Source organism: Erpetoichthys calabaricus, chromosome 12 (assembly GCF_900747795.2).
Source record: "Erpetoichthys calabaricus chromosome 12, fErpCal1.3, whole genome shotgun sequence".
Classification (NCBI taxonomy): Eukaryota; Metazoa; Chordata; class Cladistia; order Polypteriformes; family Polypteridae; genus Erpetoichthys; species Erpetoichthys calabaricus.
This window is the reverse complement of record NC_041405.2, coordinates 27,520,308-27,534,606: the sequence shown is the minus strand read 5'-3', so window position 1 is coordinate 27,534,606 and position 14,299 is coordinate 27,520,308. Positions and strand designations below refer to the sequence as shown.

Below are 14,299 nucleotides of genomic sequence, written 5' to 3'. Positions count from 1 at the left end.
TACGTGTTTACAAGCAGATTTACATTGCTATTATTTCTGTTTCTTTGAAGCTGTGGTATTGTTTTTTTGTAAACAGGGTTACTAGGGTGGTACCTCAAAGGTTTGCACTGTTTTGTATGTTTCCTGGCTGTTTGTCACTATATATATCACTCTTTATGTGATATATCACTATATATATATAAAATGTCATGTACTAACCTGCATAATCCAGACTAGGGTGTGCTCGAAACTGTCCCAACTGGCATAGGACACAAGACAGGAATAAACTACAGACAGAGTGCCAGTCCATCAAATGGTGAGCACACATACACACCCATGGTCCAACATAGGAAAGGCAATTTACCTAACCTGTATGTTGGATGATGGTAGGAAACCACGCAATGAGGACCTGGGGCATAAACTCTGATCTTTTGACAGTGAGACAGCAGTGCTACCAACCATGCTGCCCTAATATATATATATATATATATATATATATATATATATATATATATATATATATATATATATATATATATATATATATATATATATATATATACTGTATATTTACACACACACATATATATATATATATATATATACATATACACACACACACACACACACATATATATATATATATATATACATATATATATATATATATATATATATATATATACATATATATATATATATATATATATATATATATACATACGATGTGTGTGTGTGTATACTGTACATATATAAAAACACACACATACTGTATTTGTTACCTTGGTCTTTGGTGTACTTTCTTAAATAAATATTGTAATATTTTAGACATAAATGCTTACTAATGATTTATAGCTGGATACTTCTTTAATTTAATTGCTATTTTATATTTTACCAATGCAAAGTATGCTATTATTCTACGACATGTTAGGTATATATAGTTTCACTGGGTCAATGCTGCCACATGTACAGAGTACTTATAAACATTATTTATATACCTATTTTTTATATTTATACAGCATATGTGTGTTTATATTTCCAACTTACACATCTTCAAAATTAAAATTAAAAATATTACATTAGTTCAAAATTACACATAGTGTTTTGTAAAATAAAAATGAACGTTTTACATAGTGTCAGAGTTCAGCCATAAAAAGCAAATGTACAAAAATCAGATGCTTATTTTTGTTCCCCATGTATTGCAAAATTGGCAACTTGTAATTGTTAATTGAGAGCAGCGATCGTCTGCCGTGATACAGAGAGAAGTGGTTCTTGTCCCCAAAGCAACAAAAGAGATCGCGAGGTCACGTTGATCATTAGTCCTTATTCTGAGGGAATCTGGAGATTTGTAGTACTTTTCAGAATGTGCAGGGAGCTTAGAAATGTAAGAAAGGTGGACATTTGTTAATAATGAGGTAAAAAAGTCAGTTTTTTGTGCTTTTTATTCTCCAGATACAATACATTTCAATGTGAGTGGTTATTATTTCTGACACATTGAATGTTTTTAAATTAATAATCATTATGTAAAGGCATTTTAGATGAGTAATTATTGAAATACGGGTAGAATATGAAAAGTGTTGAGAAACACTGATAACTGAAGGCTAATTATTCCTGCTGCACTAACACTCTGAAAATGATTTTTTATTCCTGATACCACCAGCGTAAAAGATGAAAGATGGTAAAAATCAAGATAAGAGTGCTCTAAAAAATGTTCTTAATGCACTCAATATTAGAGTTTAGTGGTTTTTAAGAGTAGGTGAGGAGTACAAGTGATTATTATTATTATCATCATTATTATTATTATTATTCCTGATTCAAGAAAGGCAGATCTGATTGATTATTCCTGATGTTTCACTTCCCTGGAAGCTGCTATTGAGAACAATCTTTAAGGAGCAGAATTTCCTGACTCTTTAAACTTTTATTTCATCTTCCTCCTCTGGATAAGCAAAAGGTGCCCTCCTAGGGGAAGCTACTTCCATCCGATCTTGACTCTTTTCCAAATTTTCCACATCACAGTCCTCCTCGTGGTCCCCACTAATTGCATAGCCTTGTCTGTCATCAGGCAGGAATTTAGATCCACCATAATGGCGTTCTAGGACATTGGCAGCCCTCTTAAATCGTCCAGAGTCCATTCCAGAGTCTTTTCTTCGCGGTGTGCTGGTAATCAGACTTTTTTCCTCCTGGATGAAGTGCTGATAAGAGACTGTACCCCCTGGCATTTGTTCCTCGGAATCCTGAGCTCTGTGTACGAGACTCTCATCTCCATTTACATGCTTTCCCTTTGACATTGAGTATTCCAAATGTGATGGGGACTGCCAGGGTTTGTTCCAAGAAGGGGATTCGACCACTTCTGAAATGGAGGTATTCCTGAAGGAGGTGCTCAAGTGGTCTTCACCTGCATCCTGTCCAAGAATCTTCTCTGATCTTTCTATGAGTTCCATGACCTCACTCATTAAAGAGGGGCCTAAATCTAAAGTGAATGACATCAGGGAGTCAGAGCGCTGAAGTTCACTGCTGTGACACAAGTCAGCTGGCGGAGTATGGGAACGAACATCTGAATCCTGATAACCTGAAGAGTGTTTCTCAGAACGTGAAAGACGGGGTAAGGTACAGAATCCTGATTCAAATCCTGCAAGTTAAGAACAACAACAACAAAAAAAGTTACTTTTATGCTACCATAAATGCAAAAAAATTAAGAAAAACACAACTAGGACTGATGAATTGCAATGACAAAAGAATTCTTAAACCACATTGGTCTCAATACCCAAATTGGAATTATTTAAAAAATCTAAACCAACATTACATAGTCTAAATATGGCTTGTGAATTACATGAACGTTTGACTTATGTGGAATGTGTGTGCATTGTGACATAGTGACACAGATAACATTTAAATTTGGATTCTCACATATTGTTTTTTCCTCAGGATGGTCTTTAATTTTAAAAACAGAGCATGTTTTCTAAAAATATGGCAGGACAGCAGAGAAGAACTATGGCTTTATATGCCATGATTTCTTACACCTCCATTCAGAGATGTACTCAAGCCACATTGTTGATCTGCTTAAAGTCAAATTTGTCAACGATTCTAATTGAAACAGAATTCAGTACACATACAAAAATGACGAGTATACAGTTTAAACAGTTCAGACACAATGTAGTTTTGAATGTTTGTGTTAAATATGCAGAACAATCAGAATCAAGTTGTGTCAGAGTGGAATTGAAAATATGGCCAAAAATACATCATTCTTTTTGAAGGTAACCTATTTCTACTATACTAAAGATAAATTATTCTAGGGTTTGCAGCACCTGAACCTTCATTCATTAATTTTTCATGGCTTATCTGAAACTGGGTTGTAGGTGTAACAGTCTTAACAGCAAGGCCCATATTTCCCTTTTCCCTGCCACACTTGAAAGCTTATATTGAGGGATATAATCCTCCCAGCGAGCCCTGGGTCTTCCCAGGGGTCTCTTCCCAGGTGGTCATGCCCTTAAAACCTCCACACAGAGGAGTCCAGAAAGCATCCGTATTAGATCCCCGAACCACCTAATTTGGCTTCTTGCAATGCGGAGGGTCTGAGCCTATCCTGGATATCTGCACTTTTCATCTTATCTCTGGGGGATAGCTCAGCTATCCTGCAGAGAAACCTCATTTCGGCCACTTATATCCGTGATCTCATTCTTTTGTCCATTACGCAAAGCTCATGAACATAGGTGAAGGTAGGGATGTAGATTGAATGGTAAATCAAGAGTGTTGCTTTCAGACTTAGCTCCTTCTTTCACCACTATGGATCAGTTATAGTGACCGCATAACTGCTCTTGCCACACTTAACCGACTGTCAATCTCACCATCCCTTTTCCCCTCACTCATGAACAAGACCCCGAGGTACTTAAACTCCTCCTCTTGATGCATGAACTCACCTAGCACTCACAGAGGACAATCCACTTTTTTTCTACTGAGAACCACAGTCTCAGATTTGGAGGTGCTGAACCTCAACCCTGCCACTTCACATTCGGTCGCAAACCATCCCAATGCATGTTGTAATTCACAGGCTGGTGATGCCAACTAGACCACATCGTCTTCAAAGAGTAGTGGAGCAATTCTAAAGCCACCAAACTGGACCCCATCCCCCATCCCCCATCCCCATCCCTTGCTGTGCCTTGACACCCTGCACATGAAAATAACAAACAGTATAGGAGACGAAGCACAACACTGGCGGAGTCCCACACCCACTAGGAACAGTGCTGATGTTTTTCAGAGTGTGACGACACAGCTCTCATTATGATTATGCAGGAACTGAAAATCCCTTATTAGAGGTCCTGGAGTTCTGTACTCTCCCAGCACCCTCCACAGAATCCATCAAAAAACACAGTCATATGCCTTCTGAATCTTTAACAAATTAAGTTAAGTTCCTTCACGTTAGACTACAACCTTTATTCAGAACTGTCCATCTCTCAAAAACGGCATGGAGATCATAAAACTTTTTGACCAGTAATTTATATACAGCTAGATTTGTCCATTTAACACACCAGCACTAAGTGTTAAAGAGTCAGACACGTGTTTGCCAAAACACATGTACAGACTTTCCTATCTGTGAGAAAATGAGTAGTCCAATGGCAGCTTACACTGGGCAGGTTAACATGAGTGATTTTCTTATGCAGCAGCCCTGGGATGATAATATTGAAAACACAGCTAAAGTCTGCAAACGACCTCTTCACATACTCCTCTGTTTATCAAAATGTTGGTAAAGAAAGCTTATAAATTATCAGGACAACCAGGAAGACCCAACATTTTATTAAACATGGCTTAGAATCATTAACCATAACAATAGTCAAAAATAACCCAAATGGGCAAAATAAAAACAGAAAAAAAGTGGAAAGGAACTGGATAAATCAATTAAAAACACATTTTCCACCAGGCTTAAAGCATGACGGGACCTCGGCTGATAAACAGCACAAAAAAAAAGGTGTTGATGGCCTGTGCCTTCTGGACACCCATAGGATCAAAAGCAAACAGCTCATTTTACAGTAATGTGGATGGAGCCTATGGGAAGCCTGTCCTTTCCCTAAAACCTAACCCAACCCAAGACAGCAAACAAGGCAATAACTCTAAGGGCCTTATCCACTATCTGAAACCAGATATGGCTCTTACAACACCTGCTGGGAATAAGGGGCAATGGCTCCAAGTTTGGAAGGACTGTGCTTTCTCCCTTTCCATGAAATCTCTTAAGGATATTGCCTAATCTTAAAAAGCCAAGTGGCCTGGTTAACTTGCTTGAGCACAGTAAATATGAAAACAGGTAAAGGTCAAAGGGCCTGGTCAGCCAACATAGTGTTAAAAAACCAAGAAACTTAGTCAGCCTACTTGAAAACAGAACAGATAAAGATTAGCAAAGCTCAAGCCCAGTAAACAAACAGACGTTGGGTCAGTGCAGGTCCTATGTGGACAATCAAAAATGGTTTATGTTGGATTTGCACATTGGGGCAACATTGACGCAACAGCCAGGGAGCACAAATTTGGTCAAAAAATCCATACTTTATTGTTCCATACATCCATTTTCCATACCTACTTATCCGGAGTGGAGTAGCTGGAGCCTATCCCAGAAAGCAATGGGCACAGGTTGGAACAATATCTGGACAGGTTCCCAACCTATCACAGGGTGAATACACACACACATCTGCGCCTAATTTGGTGCCACCAGTCACCGAAAGCTGCATGAATTTGTACTGCGGTAGCAAACCCACACAAACCCGAGGAGAACGTGCAAATGTAATATGGCTTTAAACTATTTATTTGTACAAAACGCCTTTCTATTTATTAGTTCCATTCCAGCTTTTTTTTCATGAAGAAGAAAACATTGCAAATAAAATATATTTCTACATATAAAATCCAACGTGTGTCTGTTCACTTTTCACGAGAGAATTACTTAACGGATTTAGATTGTTTTTTTTTTTCTAGAATTTGCTTGAACATTCCAGTTGATTTTGTAACTACTCTCATTGCGCTAAATATCATAGTTTGCTTGCAGTACCAATTTATTTGTGTGAATTCAAGAGACACGCAGCAGGTCGGGGGGGGGGTGAGGCCCTCCTCACTCACGCGCCAACCTCGGGGTGTACCTTACATCTGCTTAGCTAGCGAACAAGAGGTACTTAACAGATGTAGATCAGATTTTTTTCTCTAATTTGCTTGAGCATTCCAGTTGATTTTGCTACTTCCCTCATTGCGCTAAGAATCATAGTTCGCTTGTAAAAGTGGTTTATTTGCAGTAATCCGAGACAGAGGCTGCGGACCGAGGGGAGGGGAAGCGTGACGTCAGGAGTGGGGAGCTGGGCAGGGCCCTCCTCACTGTCCAGTTTCACTACTACGCAGGCGGAGCCTTGGGGAATAGCTAGTATATACAGTGCATCCGGAAAGTATTCACAGCGAATCACTTTTTCCACATTTTGTTATGTTAAGCCTTATTCCAAAATGGATTAAATTTATTTTTTTCCTCAGAATTCTACACACAACACCCCATAATGACAACGTGAAAAAAGTTTACTTGAGATTTTTGCAAATTTATAAAAAAAATCTAAACTAATATAAACTGCCAATTAGCCAATATAAAATCAATAATTTTTTGTAGTTATTCAAAATTTTATTTATACTTCTACAATCAAAATCTAAAACCCACTGACAATATCAATTTGCAGTGTTACTTACTCTAATAACATTAAAAAAACAGGGAATTACAGGGGTCCTTATGACATTTGCCCAACATTATCATCGTTGTGTCAAGGAGAAATTTACTGGACTTGTTCTGCCAGCGACCAACTGATTTTTGAACATTATGGGAGCCTTGTTAGGGTTCCCCGTGTAGCAGCCCCCTCATTGGGCCAGTGGGTTTTTCCATGACCACACTGCCCACTGCATGCATGTTTGCTGGGAGAGGCCTGGTCATCCGGCTTGAACACCTTATGGGAAAATAAAAAGCCAGCTGAGTGTTGGGGTTACTCACCTGTGCATGTAAAGTGTAATATTCTTGGAAGGGAATATGTTTCAAAATTATACCCTCACTGAGAAAGGAGTTGAGTGGAATGACTTACACCAGCAACAGTAAGAGGTCCCTGGGTAGGCCCAAAACAACTACAGCCCCTCTGCAAGGCAAAAAGGATGTCACGGCCTGCCCCATAAACCTGAAAGAGTGAAGTCCCCCACAGAGGATTGCCACTTGGTTTAACAATGACAGAAGCTACATGCCCATACTGCAGGGCCCATGGCAAGGAGACCCCTGAAAGGGTCTAGCTTCTTGAGGTAGGGGTCAGATGACTAGTACTAAACATCTGAAGCAATGCTATTAAGAAGTACCACTTTAAGTATAAACATCCTAGGCAGAGGCCTGCCCTAGTTTACAGATAACGGTCCATTATAAAGTAGATGGTGAGAGCCTGAGGTAAACACAAGGGAAACTCACATGCTGGTGAAGATTGCAAACACCTCGCCTTTGGGCAGGTAGGGCAGATTACACACACTGAGAGTATATGTCCCTAAATTCCCAAAGCTAAATATTTCTAACCCTGCTTATCCTGTTAGTTTATAATGTATTAATTATAAGCAGGCTCTGAATTTTGTAATAATAATAATAATAATAATTCTTTACATATATATAGCTTTTTTCTTACTATTCAAAGCGCTTCAATGTGCAGCATCCACCTAGATGATGCGAAGGCACCCATTTTGTGCCAGTATGCTCACCACACATTTGCAGGTAGCTGGTGAATGGATGAGAGACAATTAGCCAATTAGAGACAGGGAATGATTAGGGGGCCAGAATAACTAGGCCATGGTGGGCAATTCAGCTTGGACATCAAGATACACCCTACTCTTTACAAAGGTTGCCAAGGGATCTTTTATGGGCACAGAGAATCAGGACTTCGGTTTTATGTCTCATCCAAAGGACGGCACCATTTTTACAGCGCAGTGTCCCCATCACTGCACTTGGGCATTGGGATCCACATTCAGACCACTGGGTAAACGCCTCCAGCTGACTTCACCAACACCTCCAAGTATGGTCTCCCATTCAAGTACTGGCCAGGCTCAAACATGCTTAGATTTAGGCAGATGACCTCTTCTGAAGTACATGTGGTACTGCAGCTGATTTGGTGGGTTTCAAATTCATTCAGGTAAATAAAGCTTCAACCAAATTCTCTGCATCATCCACAGGTTGGTTTTTGCTCTAAATGCAAACTGAAATGGATCCAGGAAATCTTTTGTAGCATTTTAGTAGTAGTAGTTATTTAAAATTAGGCACAAAGTTCTTCATTACTAAAGAAGTTAAAGCTAATAGTCTGTAGTCATTCAGTCCTGTGACGTTGATTCTTAACTTTGCTTCATAAATTGTAAAAGCCTAATAAAACAGAATACACTGCTGTACATAAATCAAATTAAAATTAGCAAAGTGGGCCTACTAAGACCAAAAAGCTTTTTTTGCGCCTGCTCCCTCTGTGTATTTTTTTTAAAAAGGGATCCTTCTGTACCCTAAACTGACACAAGGTGGCAGTCTAATGTCAGTAAGGATTCTTGTTGAGTAACAGCTGACCTACTTAACTTTTCTGACTCCCATTTTTAGTGAAGACGAATCTCAGGCAACAAAACTTTAAACATTCAGCTGACAAGAGTCACATCGAGCCTGCGGCCTTTGGTTTTGAGGAGCCTGAAAATGCATGGCCTGGCATTCAGATAATCAAAGATAATCAGTAAGGCGGACTCCGTGGAGGCATGCTGTGCGGGTAGCCAAAACCAGATATTTCTCCTCTTGGAATTTGTTTTTACAAGAAACATTTTTTTCTCTAAAGAAGTGGAAACTGCATAAAAATAATACCATTTCATGGAATTCCAATGCTTGGAAAACACTGTTTGGGTAAACATTGTTGCCATGCACCTACCAGACAAAACTTCTAAGGTTGTACCTTTACCCAGACAATGTGGCTTTCCATCACTGTGAGGACTCAGAACTGACCCTAATGCCAACATCATTCTAGTTATCATCTTGACACATTTCAAATGCGATTAGACTTCTGGAACAATTGGATGTTTAATTTCCACCTTGTCACATGTTTGTCAAGCCCTCCTCACTTCCCTGGCATAGAATATTGTCAACTGCTGACTAACTTAGGTCAGTGTGTTCATTAGTTTTGCCCCCATTTTTTGCAAGTTCCTATTGATATTAACAAGTCATTTCACTATTCCACTAAGTGCTCCTCTGAGATCTCATTTGCATTGTTTCTCTTTAATGGTACTCCTAATGGCCACAAGGTGGCAGTGTAATATTCCCCTCAACTATCTGAGCTTAGCTGTTCAAGTCTGAAGTCAACTTCTTGAAGTTGCTCTTGGCTCTGCTCTGGCCAAGTGCTTTAATTAAGTGTAACAAAATGACTTCAGAACCACCTTAACTATGAAAGAAGGGGGCGCGAATGTTGCCATATGTGGCTTAATTTAGCTATTCGTAGGGGAATTTTAAACTTGTAGCGGTGTATCAGCAGCAAAAAATATAGGAATAAATTTTATTAGGGTTTCAAAAAAACATTAGGTGGGTGCGATTAAAACTTTTATGAAAATTCGGGTCGTAAATACTTAAAGGTTGAGAAATGCTTAGACAACAAAGTTCTGAACTCATCATAGAAGTGAGCAGCAAATGAATATCTAATAACCATCCATTCATCAATCTGAACCATCTTAGGTAGTTTGGAGTTGTGAGCAGTCTGGGTCAGTCCAGGTTGCATGAAACATCAGGGAAGAATCATATGCAGGGCACATTCAAGTGAACTCACCCTGGGCCAAATTGGTTAATCACTTTAGCACATGGATCCCTGGGAGGAAACTGGATTTCACAGAGACAAACACAAGGAGAACATTCAAGTTCTACTCCATATTTTAATAGGCTGGAGGTGGAATACAGTTGACCTAGTCCTTAAACCATTAATTTAATAATTTGGATATGAACGTCAGTAGGTTTTGCACCCTATGAACCAAGTTACCTGTTCTAACGTTTCAGTAATTATTTACTGCTCTGATGTTGATCTTTCTGGTCATAAGATAGGCCATTATGATGTCAATTGAGAAGAATTCATAATTAAATGCATAATTATGATATTTGAGGGTTCTTCAAGAGTGCCTCTTTCTCTTGCACAATTTGGATCAAAAACTAATCAGCACATCGTCATTTTATAAAAGGCTTTAGTTTTGAGTTTGGTATATTTCTGTCCATTTGTTTTAGCTCTAGACCATCCTGAAGAAAATGTGACACACTGACACACAAACCCATCACTGAGATATCGATATTTTCGTTATCGGGGCCCCTAAAACATCGAGATCCGTCGAAAACTGAAGATTGCAATTTCTGACGAATCTAAAGCTTTCACTCCTCCCCTTTAGTTGACGATAGGTAACTTGGGGGGTGCAATGCAAAAAGCAATTAAGTCATCTCTATAATCTTTTAAAGTCCCGTGGCACCATGAGGAAACAGATTGGTGAGGTTCACCTGGACCACTATTTTATCATCATGGTAATAAGCAGGTGAAATATGTTGACTTTTGGAATAGAGCATAATTCTGAGAATACAATACCAGTGCCTAAATATAAAAGTATTCACCCCTTGGAAGTTTTCACATTTTATTCTTGTATGATTTTGAATCACAGTGGATTGAATGTGATGCTGATTAACAGAAGAATATTCTTTAATGTCAAAGTAAAAACTAATTTCTGTAAAGTGGTCTAACTTAATTACAAAAACAACACAATAATTGATCACATAAGTATTCACCTTATTTAATATGTCACATCTAAACCATCACTGGTGCAGCCATTTGGTTTTAGAAGTCACCAAATTAGTTCAATGAAGATCACCCATAGATTAAGTGTGCCTTATCTGGAAAGTCCAGCTTGTAGTGATTCAGTATTGTGGACTAACCAACACAATGAAGACAAAAGAACACTCCAAGCAACTCCATTAAAAGGTGACTGAAAAGCACAAGTTGGGATGGAGATAAGAAAATGTCCAAGTCACTGAATATTCCTTGGAGTCGAGTTTCATCATTCATGAAAAAATTGAAAGAGTATGGCAAAGCTGTAAATCTGCCTAGATTGGACAATCCACAAAAACTTGGTGACCATGGAAGAAGAAGACTTGTGAGTTTTGGACCACCAAGAGACCTATGAGAACTCTGAAGGAGTTATAAGATACTTTGGCTGAGAATGTGCCGATAACAACTGCTTCTCTGGTGTTTCATCAGCTGCACCTTTAAGGGAGAGTGCCAAAGAGAAAAAACACACATGACATCTGATCTAGTTGGAAGATGGTTCTTTGGTTTGATGAGACCAAAACTGAGCTTTTTTGGACATAACACTAAACACCATGTTACACTGCACCTAATCAAAAAACGCACTATTGAAACAATGAAGCATTGTGGTTTCAGCTTCATGTTGTGGGGATCCTGCTCTGTAGCGGGTCCTGGAGAGTAAAACGAATGGAGCAAATTATACTAAATCCTGGAGGAAAACCTGATGCAGTCTCTATGAAACCTGCGTCTTGGGAAAAAATCTGTTTTCCAGCAAGACAATGAACCCAAGTAAGCCACGTTAATGTCGTGGAGTGGCCGAGTCTGGATTCAGACCTGAATATTATTGAGAATTTTCAATTTTACTCGAAAAAGGATGTTCACTCAGTGATGCTTATCCACCATGACGGAGCTTGGGCAGTTTTACAAAGAAGAATGTAAGAAAATTGCAGTGTCCAGATATACAAAGCTGACAGGCAGACTTGAGCACACAGACTTGAGGCTAAAATGGCTGCCAAAGTTGCTTCTACTAAAGACTGACTTGAAGGGGGTGAATAGTTAAGTGATCAATGATTTTGTGTTTTATGTTGGTAATTAATTTAGACCACTTGGCAGAGATCTGTTTTCACTTTGACTTTAAAATGTCTTTTTCTGTTGATCGGCATCAAAAAAGCCAAATTATATTCATTGGGATTCAATGCTGTATAATAAGGAAATGTGCCTTTCTGTAGGCACTGGACAAAGTTAAATCCAATACATATGGAGTCAATTCTGAACATTATAATGTTAGCCTCACGTAGAAAGTAAAACGTCCAATTTGATTATATAAAGTTAAATGTGAAATATATACAGTGTATACTGAATTTGGAATATATTGCTAACTTCCACAAGCTTAAAAGGGTGAAAAAGATCAAATATCTCAGATAAACAATAGCAGAGGATGGAGAGGATAATTAGGAAATAAACCATAGAATGTAATCAGGTTGGAAAAATTGGAAAAAGGTATCAGGAGTGTTATGTGATCAAAAAATTAGTCCAATGGTGGAGGATAAAGTGTATAAAATACTGTAGTGGTAAGACCAGCATTGTGGTATGGATCAGAAACCTGGGCAATTAGAAATGTGCATGAAAGGAAACTGGATGCTACAGAAATAAGAATGTTAAGATGGATGTGTGGAGTAACAACAGTTGATAAGTCCAGGAATTAGAGTTAAATTTGAGGATATCTGGATAAATGTTATGGGTATGCCATGAGAAGAGAGGAAAACAAAGTGGGGAGAAGGATCATGGATATGGAGATGGTGGGATGGTGGAGAAGATGACAACCACACAGAGAGTAGATGGACTGTGTGAAGGGGGATGTAAGGGAAAAAGGGTATCAGGTGAGGAAGTGTACAACGGACAAGAATGGAGGGGGCTAGACAAGTATAGCATCCCCACATGAAAGTGAGAAAAGCTTTAGAAGAAGAAGACATGTCATTTTCTCCCCTTGTCTTCATGGGTTTTTGGACCACATACTTAAAGATGGTGACTCCAAACCAGCTCCTGTGTTTTTGAGTATGAAGACTGTTGTCTGCATATCTGCTTTTCGTCAGTGCTGCCACAATACTGCCCTGAATCTGATTAAGGACCTTTGTGAATGTTATGTTTTATTACTTATAGGGCACTGCTGCCTACAAGCTCAAGAGATTTGAGTTAAAACTTTGGCCCAGTCACGTTGTGGAGTTTTTGTGTTCTCCTTATGTCTTTCAAGGTTTCCACGATCAACTGGTTTTCTTCCACATCCCAAAAGTATACACGTGTTAGATTAATAATGTTTAAGTATGCCCTATGATAAACTAGCATCCCATTCAATGGCTACTTTTGCCTTATGCCCCACGCTACTGGGAAAGCTCCTGGGCAACCAAAACATTTTGTGCATAAGAAATTGACACATTTCATGCATTTAGCTTATTAGCCAGATTTTACAGTGTATTCCCTATAAGTAAAACATCTTTAACACTATAATTACTAAAGCCTACGAAAAAAACTCATAAATCCGGCCCACCTTAAGTGACGGTGAGATACGAAGAAGTCAGATTCACCAGCGTTTGTGTGTCAGCTTTAATCCATCTAGATCAGAGAATGTCCAGTTCCATTGCCTCAAAACACCACTCACATCTACAGTTATTCCCAGTTTCAGATAAAAACTAACAGCGCCAGATCCCTGGGTGGGGGGGCAGTAGTATGTATCGTGATCGTTACAGAGAGAATAAAAGTGAAAAAAAAAATGGTAACTTTTACAAATACTATAAATGTACATCAGCTGTTACAGGTGCAAACCAAATGTATGTGTTTACTGTATAATATTAACAATAAGAGCAGCTCACTGCTGAAAACGGTAAATATAGGAGGCAGTCAGGATCAAACTGGGGACTCTTGATTACAAGTCCGCAAATCTTACCACTATGCCATGGAAACTGTTGTATTGTCCTTGAACCTTTTGTGAAAGTGATTATTTGATCTTTGGACTTCACACATTTTATAGTTTATGCCTACATTTTTTCATTTATTACTTAAATATGAAAAATGTTTCTGTTTTAACAATGTGTTTACACAGATTATTGTACAAATGGAACACACATGAAATTCATGTGTTCCAAATAACAATCTATTATCTATAATAATAAAAGGCAAAGCCCTCACTGACTGACTGACTGACTCACTGACTCACTCATCACTAATTCTCCAACTTCCCGTGTAGGTGGAAGGCTGAAATTTGGCAGGCTCATTCCTTACAGCTTACTTACAAAAGTTAGGCAGTTTTCATTTCAAAATTATTCGCGTAATGGTCATAACTGGAACCTCTTTTTTGTCCATATACTGTAATGGTAGGCAGCAAGATGGCCGTAGGAGACTGAGTTGCGTGTCGCGTCATCACGCCTCCCACGTAATCACGTGAACTGACTGTGAACTCAGTACGTAGAAAAGAAGGAGGAGCCCCAAAGAGCACAGAAGAAAACATT

At 38.7% G+C, this 14,299-nt stretch overlaps 1 protein-coding gene across 1 annotated transcript in view; it reads right to left on the bottom strand.

Moving 5' to 3' along the window:
* Positions 1 to 814: 814 nt before the first annotated feature.
* The window catches only part of cdc42ep1a (CDC42 effector protein (Rho GTPase binding) 1a), a 117,027-nt gene continuing 103,542 nt past the window's right edge, over positions 815 to 14,299 (bottom strand). The window contains exon 4 of the mRNA XM_051935135.1: positions 815 to 2,608. Coding sequence (XP_051791095.1) covers positions 1,890 to 2,608 — 719 coding nt within the window. The 3' untranslated portion in view covers positions 815 to 1,889. The remainder of the gene's footprint in view (positions 2,609 to 14,299) is intronic.